Source organism: Anneissia japonica, unplaced genomic scaffold, assembly GCF_011630105.1.
Source record: "Anneissia japonica isolate Jap-2015-1 unplaced genomic scaffold, ASM1163010v1 scaffold171_len658169_cov177, whole genome shotgun sequence".
NCBI classification, from domain to species: Eukaryota; Metazoa; Echinodermata; class Crinoidea; order Comatulida; family Comatulidae; genus Anneissia; species Anneissia japonica.
The window spans coordinates 421,217-432,486 of record NW_022733907.1 but is presented as its reverse complement, the minus strand read 5'-3'; the positions used below and the strand labels follow the sequence as shown (position 1 = coordinate 432,486).

The window sequence follows — 11,270 nt, the reverse complement described above, 5'->3', positions numbered from 1 at the left end:
TTTTTTGGAATTAGTAGACTGCTGGACGATATTAGGTGGCCGCCCTGAAAAAAAATTAGGCATCAAATAGAAAGAGTACACGAAGAGCACACACGCAAGACGAGTGACCATAATTTTTTTCCCACAGTAAACGAAGGGGGTGAGTAGCCACCCTATTAATCCCCTCCCCCCTCACCACCACCCTCCAGATCCGCCACTGATTAACAGACCAGTGCTGGAAAGCACATCTGAGCATCTAGAAAAACAAATAATAATCAGTCCACAAAAAAAGAGACAGGAGACAAATAAACCAAGACATTATCTGCCACAACATTTAGTCTGCTTTATCAAGGCCTTCGCCCTGCACACCCGAATACAGAACCTTTCTGTATCCACTCGCCCCAACCATGACTACTGGGTTAGTTTACCCAGGGTTGTCCACCACCTACAATAACTTAACCTGACGTTGAAATACTGTAGAGGGCAGCAACCATAAAAGTGGTCGATCATATTTTTTTTTCAATTTACCTTCGCGAAAATGGTATCGCCCAGGCTATTCTTTTGCATTAACGATTTTGCAATGTCTGGCTGCTTTTGCAAAGCGTAGCTGACCTCGCCTCGCTGCCGGTCTGCAGCAGGATGCAATTGCTCGGTGGTGGCGCTGTCTAGAATGAAAAAGAAAGTCATGGGCTTGTTGTGGTGGAAAGTCTAACTATGGCGGTGCAGATCACCAGTTACCAACCATACCCCGCGAAATTTCAGAATTCGCGCGCTACGAAGATCGACACAATAGCAAGCGAGAGTATGGTTGTTTGGACGTCCGATTCATCATTGAAATTGTAATTGTATGTGTTGTTTCAAATCCTAGATCTTTTTCCATATTATTTTGTATTACATTATTTTTGAGTTCGTAATATACGATGGTACGAACAAAGGCAGACGGAGGAGCAAGAAAAGGTAACAGTTTTGTTTTGTTCTATGATTGGCCAGTCAAGGGCTAGGCCTAGGCTAGCTAGGTAGGCCCTAGCTAGGCCTTTGCTAGAGTAGTACTGTCTGTAGGAGCCTAGTAGTAGCACTACTGCAGGCTAGGGTTAGGGTTAGCCTAGGCCTTGTACTACTCAGGAGGCTAGGCCATACCTAGTCCCCTTCCTAATCTTCCTACCAAGTAGCCTAGCCAAGGTATCTCAATAAATAAAACCGCTCCAAAATTGTTTTCCTCCGGAGCCTCAACTCAATATGACTTTAAATTCCTAGCCTAGGTTAGTACTAGTAGGCCTAGCTAGCCCCACGCCTAGCTTAGGACTAGCCTAGGCCTTAGGTATTACTGAAGGTAGGGCTGGCCTCCTAGGCAATTTTCTACCTAAGTGAGCTAGGCTAGGCCTAGGCCCTCTTCCATCTGGCCTGCATCTTTTACCCCTTTCAGACCTGCAAAACGGTATTACTACCATATTTCTCGAACGCCGGCGTTCTATGTGAAATGGTTAATAGGGCCTTGGCCTACGCCTAAATGCTGGCTTCAGTTAGACCTTCTCGGGACCTAGTCTTAATACCGCATTAATACCGTTCGTAGCGAGTTTTGCCCAACTCGATGTGAAAGGGTACAGGGTTCATCGCCGTCTTTACACACTGAGGCATAACAAATCAGACGGTCACAGCCTTGTAAATTGCTTGGTTTTGTTTTTGTTATGCTATTTATCCGTTTGTTGTTTTTGAACTGTCTTTTGCTTTCCTTTGCTTATATTTTATAATTGTTAATGGGTGCACCATCTAAGTGATGGGTGCCACTGATCTAAAAGTGAACCCAATAAATCGTATTGTATCGTATCAACCGCTGCTGCAGTTAACAAAGCCGATGAAATCGCTAGCTGACGGTTCTTTAGACGCGAAAATCGCCTGCACCTAGCTGCACGAAATTCAAGCCGGCCTCACCTTAAACGCTTCCTAAACTCTTTCTCTACTTGAATGAAACGCATTAGAAACCTTCTGTTTCTCAAATTTACATGTATTGCAAACATAGCAAGCATTAAAAAACATTTGCAAAGCAGCAGTTTTATGACTTCATCTCCGACCATATTGGATTAATGGAGTAAACAAAAAATTGCTCCCTCTCTTTGTTAACAAGCACAAGCGCCACAGACATCAAATACTCCTTTCCGCGAGAACCCTTTCAGACAGGATACAGTATTATTACTGGATTTTAACTAGCTGTGTGAAAGGGTCTGTGCCGGCAATAACAACGCCGTGATTAGGGTATTATTGCGGTATTTTCTGTCTGAAAGGGGCTAATAGTGTTGAACAGTTTTTGGGCATAATTTTAATTTGTATTATTGTATTTTAAATTGAATTATTATTTAAGTGTTTTTTAAGTATAATTTTTTTTTAAATTTGTAATTATTCTCTATAAAATTCCAATCCCTGATTCAGCTAATGGCTGCCAAGGATTCAGTGTTTTGCTGGTCTTGTTTTACTGTCTTCAGTAAAAGATACTGAAATATGTATTGACCTGACATCTTCTGTTTTTTTCCTTCAGCTGTGGCAGCAAAAGCACCAAGAAAATCCCTTGGTGGTGTGGGAGGTGCCGGTAGTGGATCTGCTATACTGTCACCCAAAGGTAAGTTTTCTAATCAATACCTCAATTCCCATTAGATACCGCAAAATGCATTACGCGTATAAGGCGTCCCACGTATAAGACGACCCCTGAGTTTGAGAAGATTTTTGGACAATATTTGTATGTTGGGCAACTTTCGGACACAGTCGATTTTCAAGCACACTCTGTTTTCAGGCACAGTCGGTTAACATAGTCGATTTTTCTCAAGCACAGTCGGTTTTTGGCTTCTCAATGAGTTACAGTAAAACTTTGCTTTTGCTGTCCCTTACCAATGCTGTCTTATCTCATTTTAGTGGTTTTTAAATATTTTTATGTTATGTAAAATGATATAAAACTGCTATCAAAACCTGTACCTGAACTACCGCAGCATTCTGACATTAGGTAAAGAAAATAACTGAGCGAAATAACATGCAACATGCAACCTATCTTCTTTTAGAGGTCCTATTGTTCTTTTTATTAAAACTAATCGAGACGTTCACATGCTAGAGGGTAAGCGAGCGAAGCAAGCACACCATCTAATTTGGATTAACTTTTTTTAATTATGAATCTGCTACAGTTGTACCTGGGGTATGTATTCTGCAGAGGGAAAAAATGTACTAGTTTGCTAAAGCCTAATGGAGCGAGGTTAGCACTAAGGTTTGTAAAATGTTAATTGGGGCATCCTGCCACTCTTTGGAACTCTACAACTATTGTAAATTGAAAAAATTGTATACAATTTATTGCAGAATCTTCAATTGGTATAGGGTAAAATCTTAAAGTGAAGAATTGTTTTGGGAAAAAAAAATTAATAAACTCTCAATAATATTTCTTTTTAGCTGCTGGAAAAAACAAGTATGCAGGAGGAAATGTTGTATGCGACCGTCCAACTCCGGAGTGGCAGAAAGGTATAATGAACTTTCTAATTCAAACATCAAAACCAAAGAAAATCGATAAGGAAAATGACAATCCAGAGGATGATGCTGGAGCTGGCACTAGTACTAATAGGTAGGTCATAGGTCAGGTTATGGTCAGCATTCATCTACACATACCGTACCCGTGCAAATAAGCGCCCAGGTGCTTAAAATATTTTTGGCTCTTTTGAGGGGCGCTTATTCAAACGGAGCGTTTATGAAAACAGAATGGAAATTGAGGGTGGGGGGGGGCACTTATGGAAATAGATGAAAATTGAAGAGGTGCTTATGGGAAATTTGAAAATTCAAGGGGCAATTTTTTTTTAATCAAAGATAAACTAATGGTTTTGGTTAAGAAAAGGTAATTATCGAGAGAGCATGGCTTAAGACAATTTTCACGTTAGGAGGGGCATTTATTCAAACGAGGCGCTTATTTGCGCGAGTACGGTAACTAACATTTTCATATCAAGTCGCAAGCAAGTATAATCCAAGACCCACTGACAGTAGACCAACTCTGCAAGCATTTAGAAAGTGAAATTAACTCTGATTTAAAATACAATAATATGAAAATGTTCCATTTTAAATGAATACATTCACGTGGCAAAAACTGTTGTCTAAATACACAATACCTAAATACACCTGTGTAGGTCAATATACCATTATATAATTGTTTACCAACACACAATAGTGACTCTCATTGAGCAATTAGTATACCATACGCTAGTGGAATTCTTTTTTCATGTCTACCCACCCACAAGTAAAGACAAACTTTAAAAATAAATGGGAAATCCTAATCAACAGTCACCAACAGTGGGCAAAATTAAAATTATGATCTATTTTTTAAATAAAATCCAGGCAAGATGTTTTGTTACCTATTTTTAATTAACACTTTGAATTATTCAAAGATATTAGGCCAAAACAATGTGACCGGTCTTCACAGGGTGGTTCACACATAAATTGCATTAATAGATAATAGAGTTAATTCTGATGTTATATTTTATGTGTTTTAAATGAAAATAATTACTGCATTTACTATATTTTTCATTTCATCAGAGATACAGAGATTTGTGAAGAAATAAAAGAACAGACAGAAGCGGTTGAAACAGAAGAGGTTGAAAACAATGAAGAAATGATGGACAAAGACGATGGGAAAGATAAAACGAATATATCTGAATCAAGCTCATCTCATTTCAAGAAAAACAATTGCATAGATGACAGTGATGATGATGAATAGAAAGATCATATCTCAATGGATTTTTAAATAAACTATCATTTATTTGTCTTACTAATTTTCAGAGACAATAATAGTAAAAGGAAACAATGAGCGTTTTATTGGACAAACTATCAAAACTAAATGGCAATTGAGTGGGAACTCTTGCAAAATTGATAAACACTTACATTGAAAGATGTTGATGTCCATTAACCTTTCTGATGCGTGCTCTACTATTCTATAACATGGAGCTTATCTAGCCATGGAAACTTAACGTTACCTTAATATGATGCTTGCTCTACCACTCTCAAAACATGGAGCTGATTTAGCTGTGGAAATATTGAACGCCATTGCCTTTGTGATATATGCACTATCATCAACCCATAACGGGGAGCTGATCTAGCCACGGAAATTTTTTTGTTACCTTTATGGTACATGATCTACTACTACCCTATAACGTGGAGCTGATCGAGCCATGGAAATCTTAACAAGCCTTTTTGATACATGCTGTACTACCCTATTACATGGAGCTGATCTAACCACGGAAATTTTATAATTGCCTTTGTGATATGTGGCATACTACCCCCATAATGTGCTGAAAGTGTGTAGCCCATTTTTGATAAATGATGCCATCTCTTAATTAAATTAAAGGTAGTAGCTATTGTTACACCAGTCTAAAACCAATTCTTAATTGTAAATGGATGTCGTAATCCAATCCATACATTCGATAACCTTCAATCAGAATTAGGAATGGTTGTTTAATACTGGTGTGACAATAGCCACTGCAAAAATTAACTTTACTGTTAAAATATGTTGCAAGATAAATGTAGTACAAGTAATAGTTCAGCAACCAGCTACTTCACTGCCTCATTTCAAACTGGACAAGTTGTATTTTGTTCACTGTATTTTTAGTTAAGTTAGGACTTGAAGATAAAATAAACTGTGCCAAAAATAACATTTCCATTGCCTTGTTTTGATCTTTTTTAATTCGTGTGTGTGTGTGTGCGTGTGTGTGTGTGTGAAATGGTGACTGTTGAGAGAAGCAATGTGAATTATCATCAATGCATCATTTTTACTTCAATTATCATTATTAGCATCATCATAATAATTACAGTTTTCTCATTGTCGTGAGATGGGTTTCCTCCACACTACTGTACATAACTTTTGCAAGTTGAGTCGAAAACGCTTTTAAATAGACAACTGTGAGTTCTTATTTAATGGTAATAGGTCAGCATTTTCATACAATAGAGAAAGCCCATGAAACCAACCAGGTATTCATTCGGACCTTCTATGTTACAAATATAACTTCTAATTACTAATACAGGTAGTAATCTCGAAGAACGTCTTTAATATGAAACGAGAGATTCACTGCTATCATCTCTACAGTATTTAGATTGTAACTACACATCAGCGCTGACATCACATTAATCAGATAACAAATATAAAATACTGTAGTATCAAATAGCTTCCAATGAGAAACAGACCGACAAAAGTAATTTTCACTGATTTACGGACATTTCACTACAAAATCTCTATGCATAAGAATACAGGAAAGTTATTATTTCACTGACGGTTGATTTTTTTTTAAATTATTTATAATTTTAAGTTAATACCGTAACTTACTTAAATATACAAATTAAGCAATTCGAATATTTTTTTTTCTTCATGACAGATAAACAATAGTAGAACTGTGTGGTTGGTAGACTGTAAATAGTTGGGAAAACTGTTGAGAGTGTCGTGGTGTTTCGAATAATAAATTGCTCAACAGTATGTATTTGTCTTGAACTCGCCATTTCTGCATTTGGCGGCCTTTCGGGGAACTGTCACTATCCTAAAACTTAGATAATCAGTCTATGCGGAGCCCAGCAGTATAAGCCAAATTTCTAAGGTAAAGTAATGAATGTTGCAACGTCTTTAACTATAGTTTTGGAAAGACCTTTGCAAAATGCAAGATAATAAATATTTTAAGTGAATAATTAGCCTCCCTGAAGGAGCGGAGATCCGGGGAGGTTTTTTTTTGTGCCCATGTTCTTATTCATGTAATTTTTGCAGGGGTGGTGCCAGGGGACCCAGCTTCCCCCTCCCCGTCGGGGAGGAAACCAGAATCCGTCGAGAAAAAAATTAGTAGACGCTAAAATCGATTAAATAAGCCTTTGAAACCCCTAAATTGTCATATTTTTCTGCCCCCTTGAACAATTTCGAGAGATTTTGATGGTAATATGAAGATGGTAATAAGACGGAACCTATTGTTTTGTTTGGTAATGTGATTATGCTAATTAGCATTTACATAATACTTACAGTATATTTGCCTTGTATACCACCATAATTCCCATCAATTTATATGAAATTTTAATATTTGATGTGCTTAATATAAATGTTTATTTCTCCTTTCGCTAAGAAATGACCAAGAGAAGTATACATTTGAACTAAGTTTGTTTTGTGATCAGTCATAAAAATAACACGTGCTGCTCTATCCTGTAATTTTTGTAATTTATCTAATAAACTCTTTCCGCAGGTTCCCTGAATTGAATCACAATAATCAAATAAAGGTAATTAGATTTTTGAAGTAAATTTAGAGAGTTTTTATCAATCGACATAATCTGCCCAGAAGAGAAATTCTTCCAACAGTTTGTCTACATGCACATTCCAAGACAGCGATGGATAAAACCAGATGCGATTTCGTTTTGTTAATAATAAAGGGAGTTTGTTCTCATTCAAGTTCATTTTTAATAGTAATTTGGATGTCATTAAAATATTTAGATGGATACTTGGAGGACGTTTTACTCACGAACTCGGTTCGAAATCTTGATGTAATGCAAACCTTTGTATAAATAATTGTGCTGTATGTAATCATATTTAACTTTTCTTCAGAATTTTCAATGACTATTGTTACTTTATTTATAATTTTTTTTGTTTTTTTGTGATATAGTTGTTAATTTTATTTCATAATCAATGGGCGCCCGTTATAAAGCTTGCTTGTTGTGGTGACCCTTTTCCACTTTATTCAAATGTTCTGATGGGCTTACATTCTTAACAATTATTGTTTTTTTTTACCGTTATGTATTTCTCCGTCTATGTATTTTGTATTGATGATGTGGAAATAAACATTATATTGAAATTGAAATTGAATGTCACCTTCGATTCCACGTTGCCACTGTCAAATCAGGTTTAGTCTATTTGCAAATTCAACTTGGTACCATGTTCGTAACATACGGAGGATTCACAAATTTATCGACTATGACACTTGTCATGCATTTTATCAGGAGTTGATTATTGTAATTATTGTACACTGAGCTGGCTGTAACGGATTCCCTGAAATAACAGAAACTATAGCAGAATTCTGCTGCATGTCTGATTTATAACATCCGATCCTCTCATACTCACATATCACATCTTCTCCTTGAACTTCACTGGCTGCTCTTTAAGAGTTTACTTCAAATACTGGTTCTTGCATTCAAGTCGCTGTCTGGCTTATGCCCGAAATATATCTCTGACATTACTTGTACGTAAAAAGCTAGTTGTGAGGTGCTTGAGTGTGGGGTACAGTGCAGCGCTTTGTGTTAGTAAACAAGGGGCTTTATAAATGATTGGATAAATGACTGGATTGGATTGGATGAAATACAGCAGTGTCGCCAGCATAGGCCTACATGAAGACAGAACAATGAGAAATAATATTTGGCAAATCATTAATAAATATTATAAAAAGAAGAGGCCGTAGAATTGATACCCGAGGGCACCATACCGAATGGAAGCTGGGGAAGAATTTTCATCACCAACAGATGAAAATTGTAATTTTGCTATTTTTGGCATAATGCCAAACTGTGTATATTTTTCGATATGTGCATAAAAATTACACTGAATTCAAATTTAAATTTTATCACATCATCTAATCAAAACTTATAGGCCTAGTGTATGATATTCAATTTTAAAAAAAAGCTATGTTGAAAACGCAAATTTAATCATTTTTACAGTTCCGTGCCTGGCCCAATGGTCTGTCTCTGTTTAGAGCAGCTGCTTGTCAATTAAACATCAAAACGCCCTTCGTTACTCAAATTCGAAATCTGTAGATTTAAATCAACTTGAAATTTTTGATTTTAATAATCTACCTGACCCAATGTGTTGCGGAAGTCTACAATCAGCTAATTGCAGACCGATTGACTGATTACATGTATGACGCAAAGCAAATGTAGGCCTATTGCTTCAGAGTGTGGAGGGTGGAAGGGCAAGGCATGTGAAGGAGAAAATAGACGAAGGAATGGAACAGGGATGGTGCTCGGATTTGACCGATGTGGGTCGGTGGGGGGGGGGGGGGGGGGCATGTCACCGACGAAAGCAAAGAAGGTGTGGTCGGGCATCGCTTAAAACTTTCGAAAGCAGTCCGACGAGTCGGCTCCAAAAATATAACTTAGGGGTTTCAATTAATCGATTTTAGAGTCTCTAAGAATAATATTATTAGGCCTACATATATGTAGGAAATACAAATAATTATTTTTTTCTCCCCCACTAATTGTGATTTTTCTGCCGGCGGTGGGTGGACTCAACCTCCCCGGTCCTCACACTGGGGCCACCCCTGGAATGGAGTTAGAGTACGGAATATGAAGCCTTTGCAGAAGCCTAATCTAGAATATATTTTATGAATCGAAGAAATCCAACCTAGACTGTTATGCTTAGTTTTTATAGGCCTGTTAGTATTTTAATTGTCAAAATGGAGGATATCTCCTGTTTGCGGGATATTCCAATTTCATTGTTTTAGACACACACCTCTAATTAAAATACACAACAAGAGAGCACTCTTTAAGTCCCACCCTACACAAACTCACACACCCACACACTCGCACAATGGACCATAGAATTAGACTGTAGAAACATGATATATTTCTTTAATGTAAACCCACATCAAATCACAATACGCTATATGCGTGCATACACCAAGTATCGAAATGCACGCCATCGTTTCGGGATTCAATATTTGGACATTAATTATGTCGTCATCATTTCTGATGATGACATAATTAATGTCAAAATATTGAATCCTCACACGATGGCGTGAATTTCGACACTCAGAGTATGTATTATACTATCTTATCTGGGATTAAGTAGTGGGCCTTTCGGTATATGCGTGCATACTTGTATTAACACATAAAAAGTTAAAAAGAATATAGGGCCTAGTTACAATAGTTAATACGGTATTGTAATATTAATATTTGAAAGAAAATGAACACAGCAATTTCTAAATGATATTTTTTGTATTCAACATAATGTTTCCAGATCGTTAATGCGGACGCTATTAAATGTTAGATTTAATGTAGTATCGTTTGGTATTATTAGATTCTTAAAAATTACTTGCAAGCTTGCTTCTCATAATTTTAAGCATAATGTTTTTTGTTGATAAGAAAATGAAACTAGATTCAGGTTGCCGGACGTATCATAATTAAATAAGCCATTTATAATAAAAAGTATATACATTTATTTCCAAACAATCATTATTCTAAAGCTTCTGTAAACTTCGATACCAAAATAACGAATTTCCATCATTAAGATTGATCGAAACGTACGTTGACAGATATTAAGCTATATATAGGAGCTGTGGTTTGACGTTCGACGTGACAAACTGCCGGCCTCATCTTGGATAATCAGGTTGTTATTTTGTCGGTTTATGAATCACTCATAAATTCAATTCAAACTAGAGACTACACAGCGATAGTGATGGCAACTGGATAACCGATGATTCATTCATTCCTGCGTGTTAGTGCATGTTTTCACGAAATTAACTGTTTGTCGTTTATTATTCTTATGGTGGTTAACTACAGAACATACGCAAATTTCGTCAAAAAACTATCAATCAAATATGCGATGTACGATTAGTATATACACATTGGACGTCGGACTGGAATATATTCATACAAATAACGTCGCCTGGTAAGTTAAAAGTCAGTAATAACAATATATTTGCTTTAAATAAATATTATTGGAAATTTGAATCTTTTATATCACCACATCTAATCGCTCCCTTAAATGTTATTCAAAATGTTAAATTAAATATTCTCGATTATTTGCAAAATGTTATTTGTGGTTAGCTTAAAATGGAGAGCAACATAAGTTTAAGCCACAGTTTCGGAATAGAGAATAGTCCTTTTTGCGTGACATAATCATTTGATTAACTACTGTTGTGCTTGTTAACTTTCGGGAAACGATTAAGTGCAATGATAATATTGCTAATAATTATAGCCGCCTACAGCATGTTTTACAATATGTTATAAAGTAGCAAGTATGCTTATACTATTAGTTCTCCGCTTAAAATTATTATATATATACATATATATACATATATAGCCTATACATATATATATACGTATACATAAACATACATATAGGCCTATATATACATATGTATATGAATATTTATATATGTGTATATGTATATATATATATGTATATACACACACACATATATATATGTGTTTTAATAAATTATATTGCTTCTAGTATGTTTACAACTCATAGCTGTTTTTTATTGCTGTCTTTCTATATTATATATATATATATATATATATATATATATATATATATATATATATATATA

The 11,270-nt window shown here is 35.9% G+C and overlaps 2 protein-coding genes across 3 annotated transcripts in view; both read left to right on the top strand.

The window, feature by feature from the left end:
• Window positions 1-684: 684 nt before the first annotated feature.
• Window positions 685-5,648, top strand: LOC117116271 (PCNA-associated factor-like). Its single transcript, XM_033260278.1, has 4 exons — window positions 685-936; window positions 2,510-2,590; window positions 3,403-3,571; window positions 4,531-5,648. The coding sequence occupies exons 1-4, from the start codon at window positions 900-902 to the stop codon at window positions 4,709-4,711; spliced, it is 468 nt and encodes a 155-aa protein (XP_033116169.1). The 5' UTR covers window positions 685-899; the 3' UTR covers window positions 4,712-5,648.
• A 4,691-nt stretch (window positions 5,649-10,339) lies between these two features.
• The window catches only part of LOC117116270 (deleted in malignant brain tumors 1 protein-like), a 26,305-nt gene continuing 25,374 nt past the window's right edge, over window positions 10,340-11,270 (top strand). Inside the window, exon 1 of one of the 2 annotated variants that reach the window (XM_033260277.1) lies at window positions 10,340-10,606. The gene's annotated coding sequence lies outside the window, so the exon portion shown is untranslated. The remainder of the gene's footprint in view (window positions 10,607-11,270) is intronic. The other variant, XM_033260276.1, reaches the window with a different exon arrangement.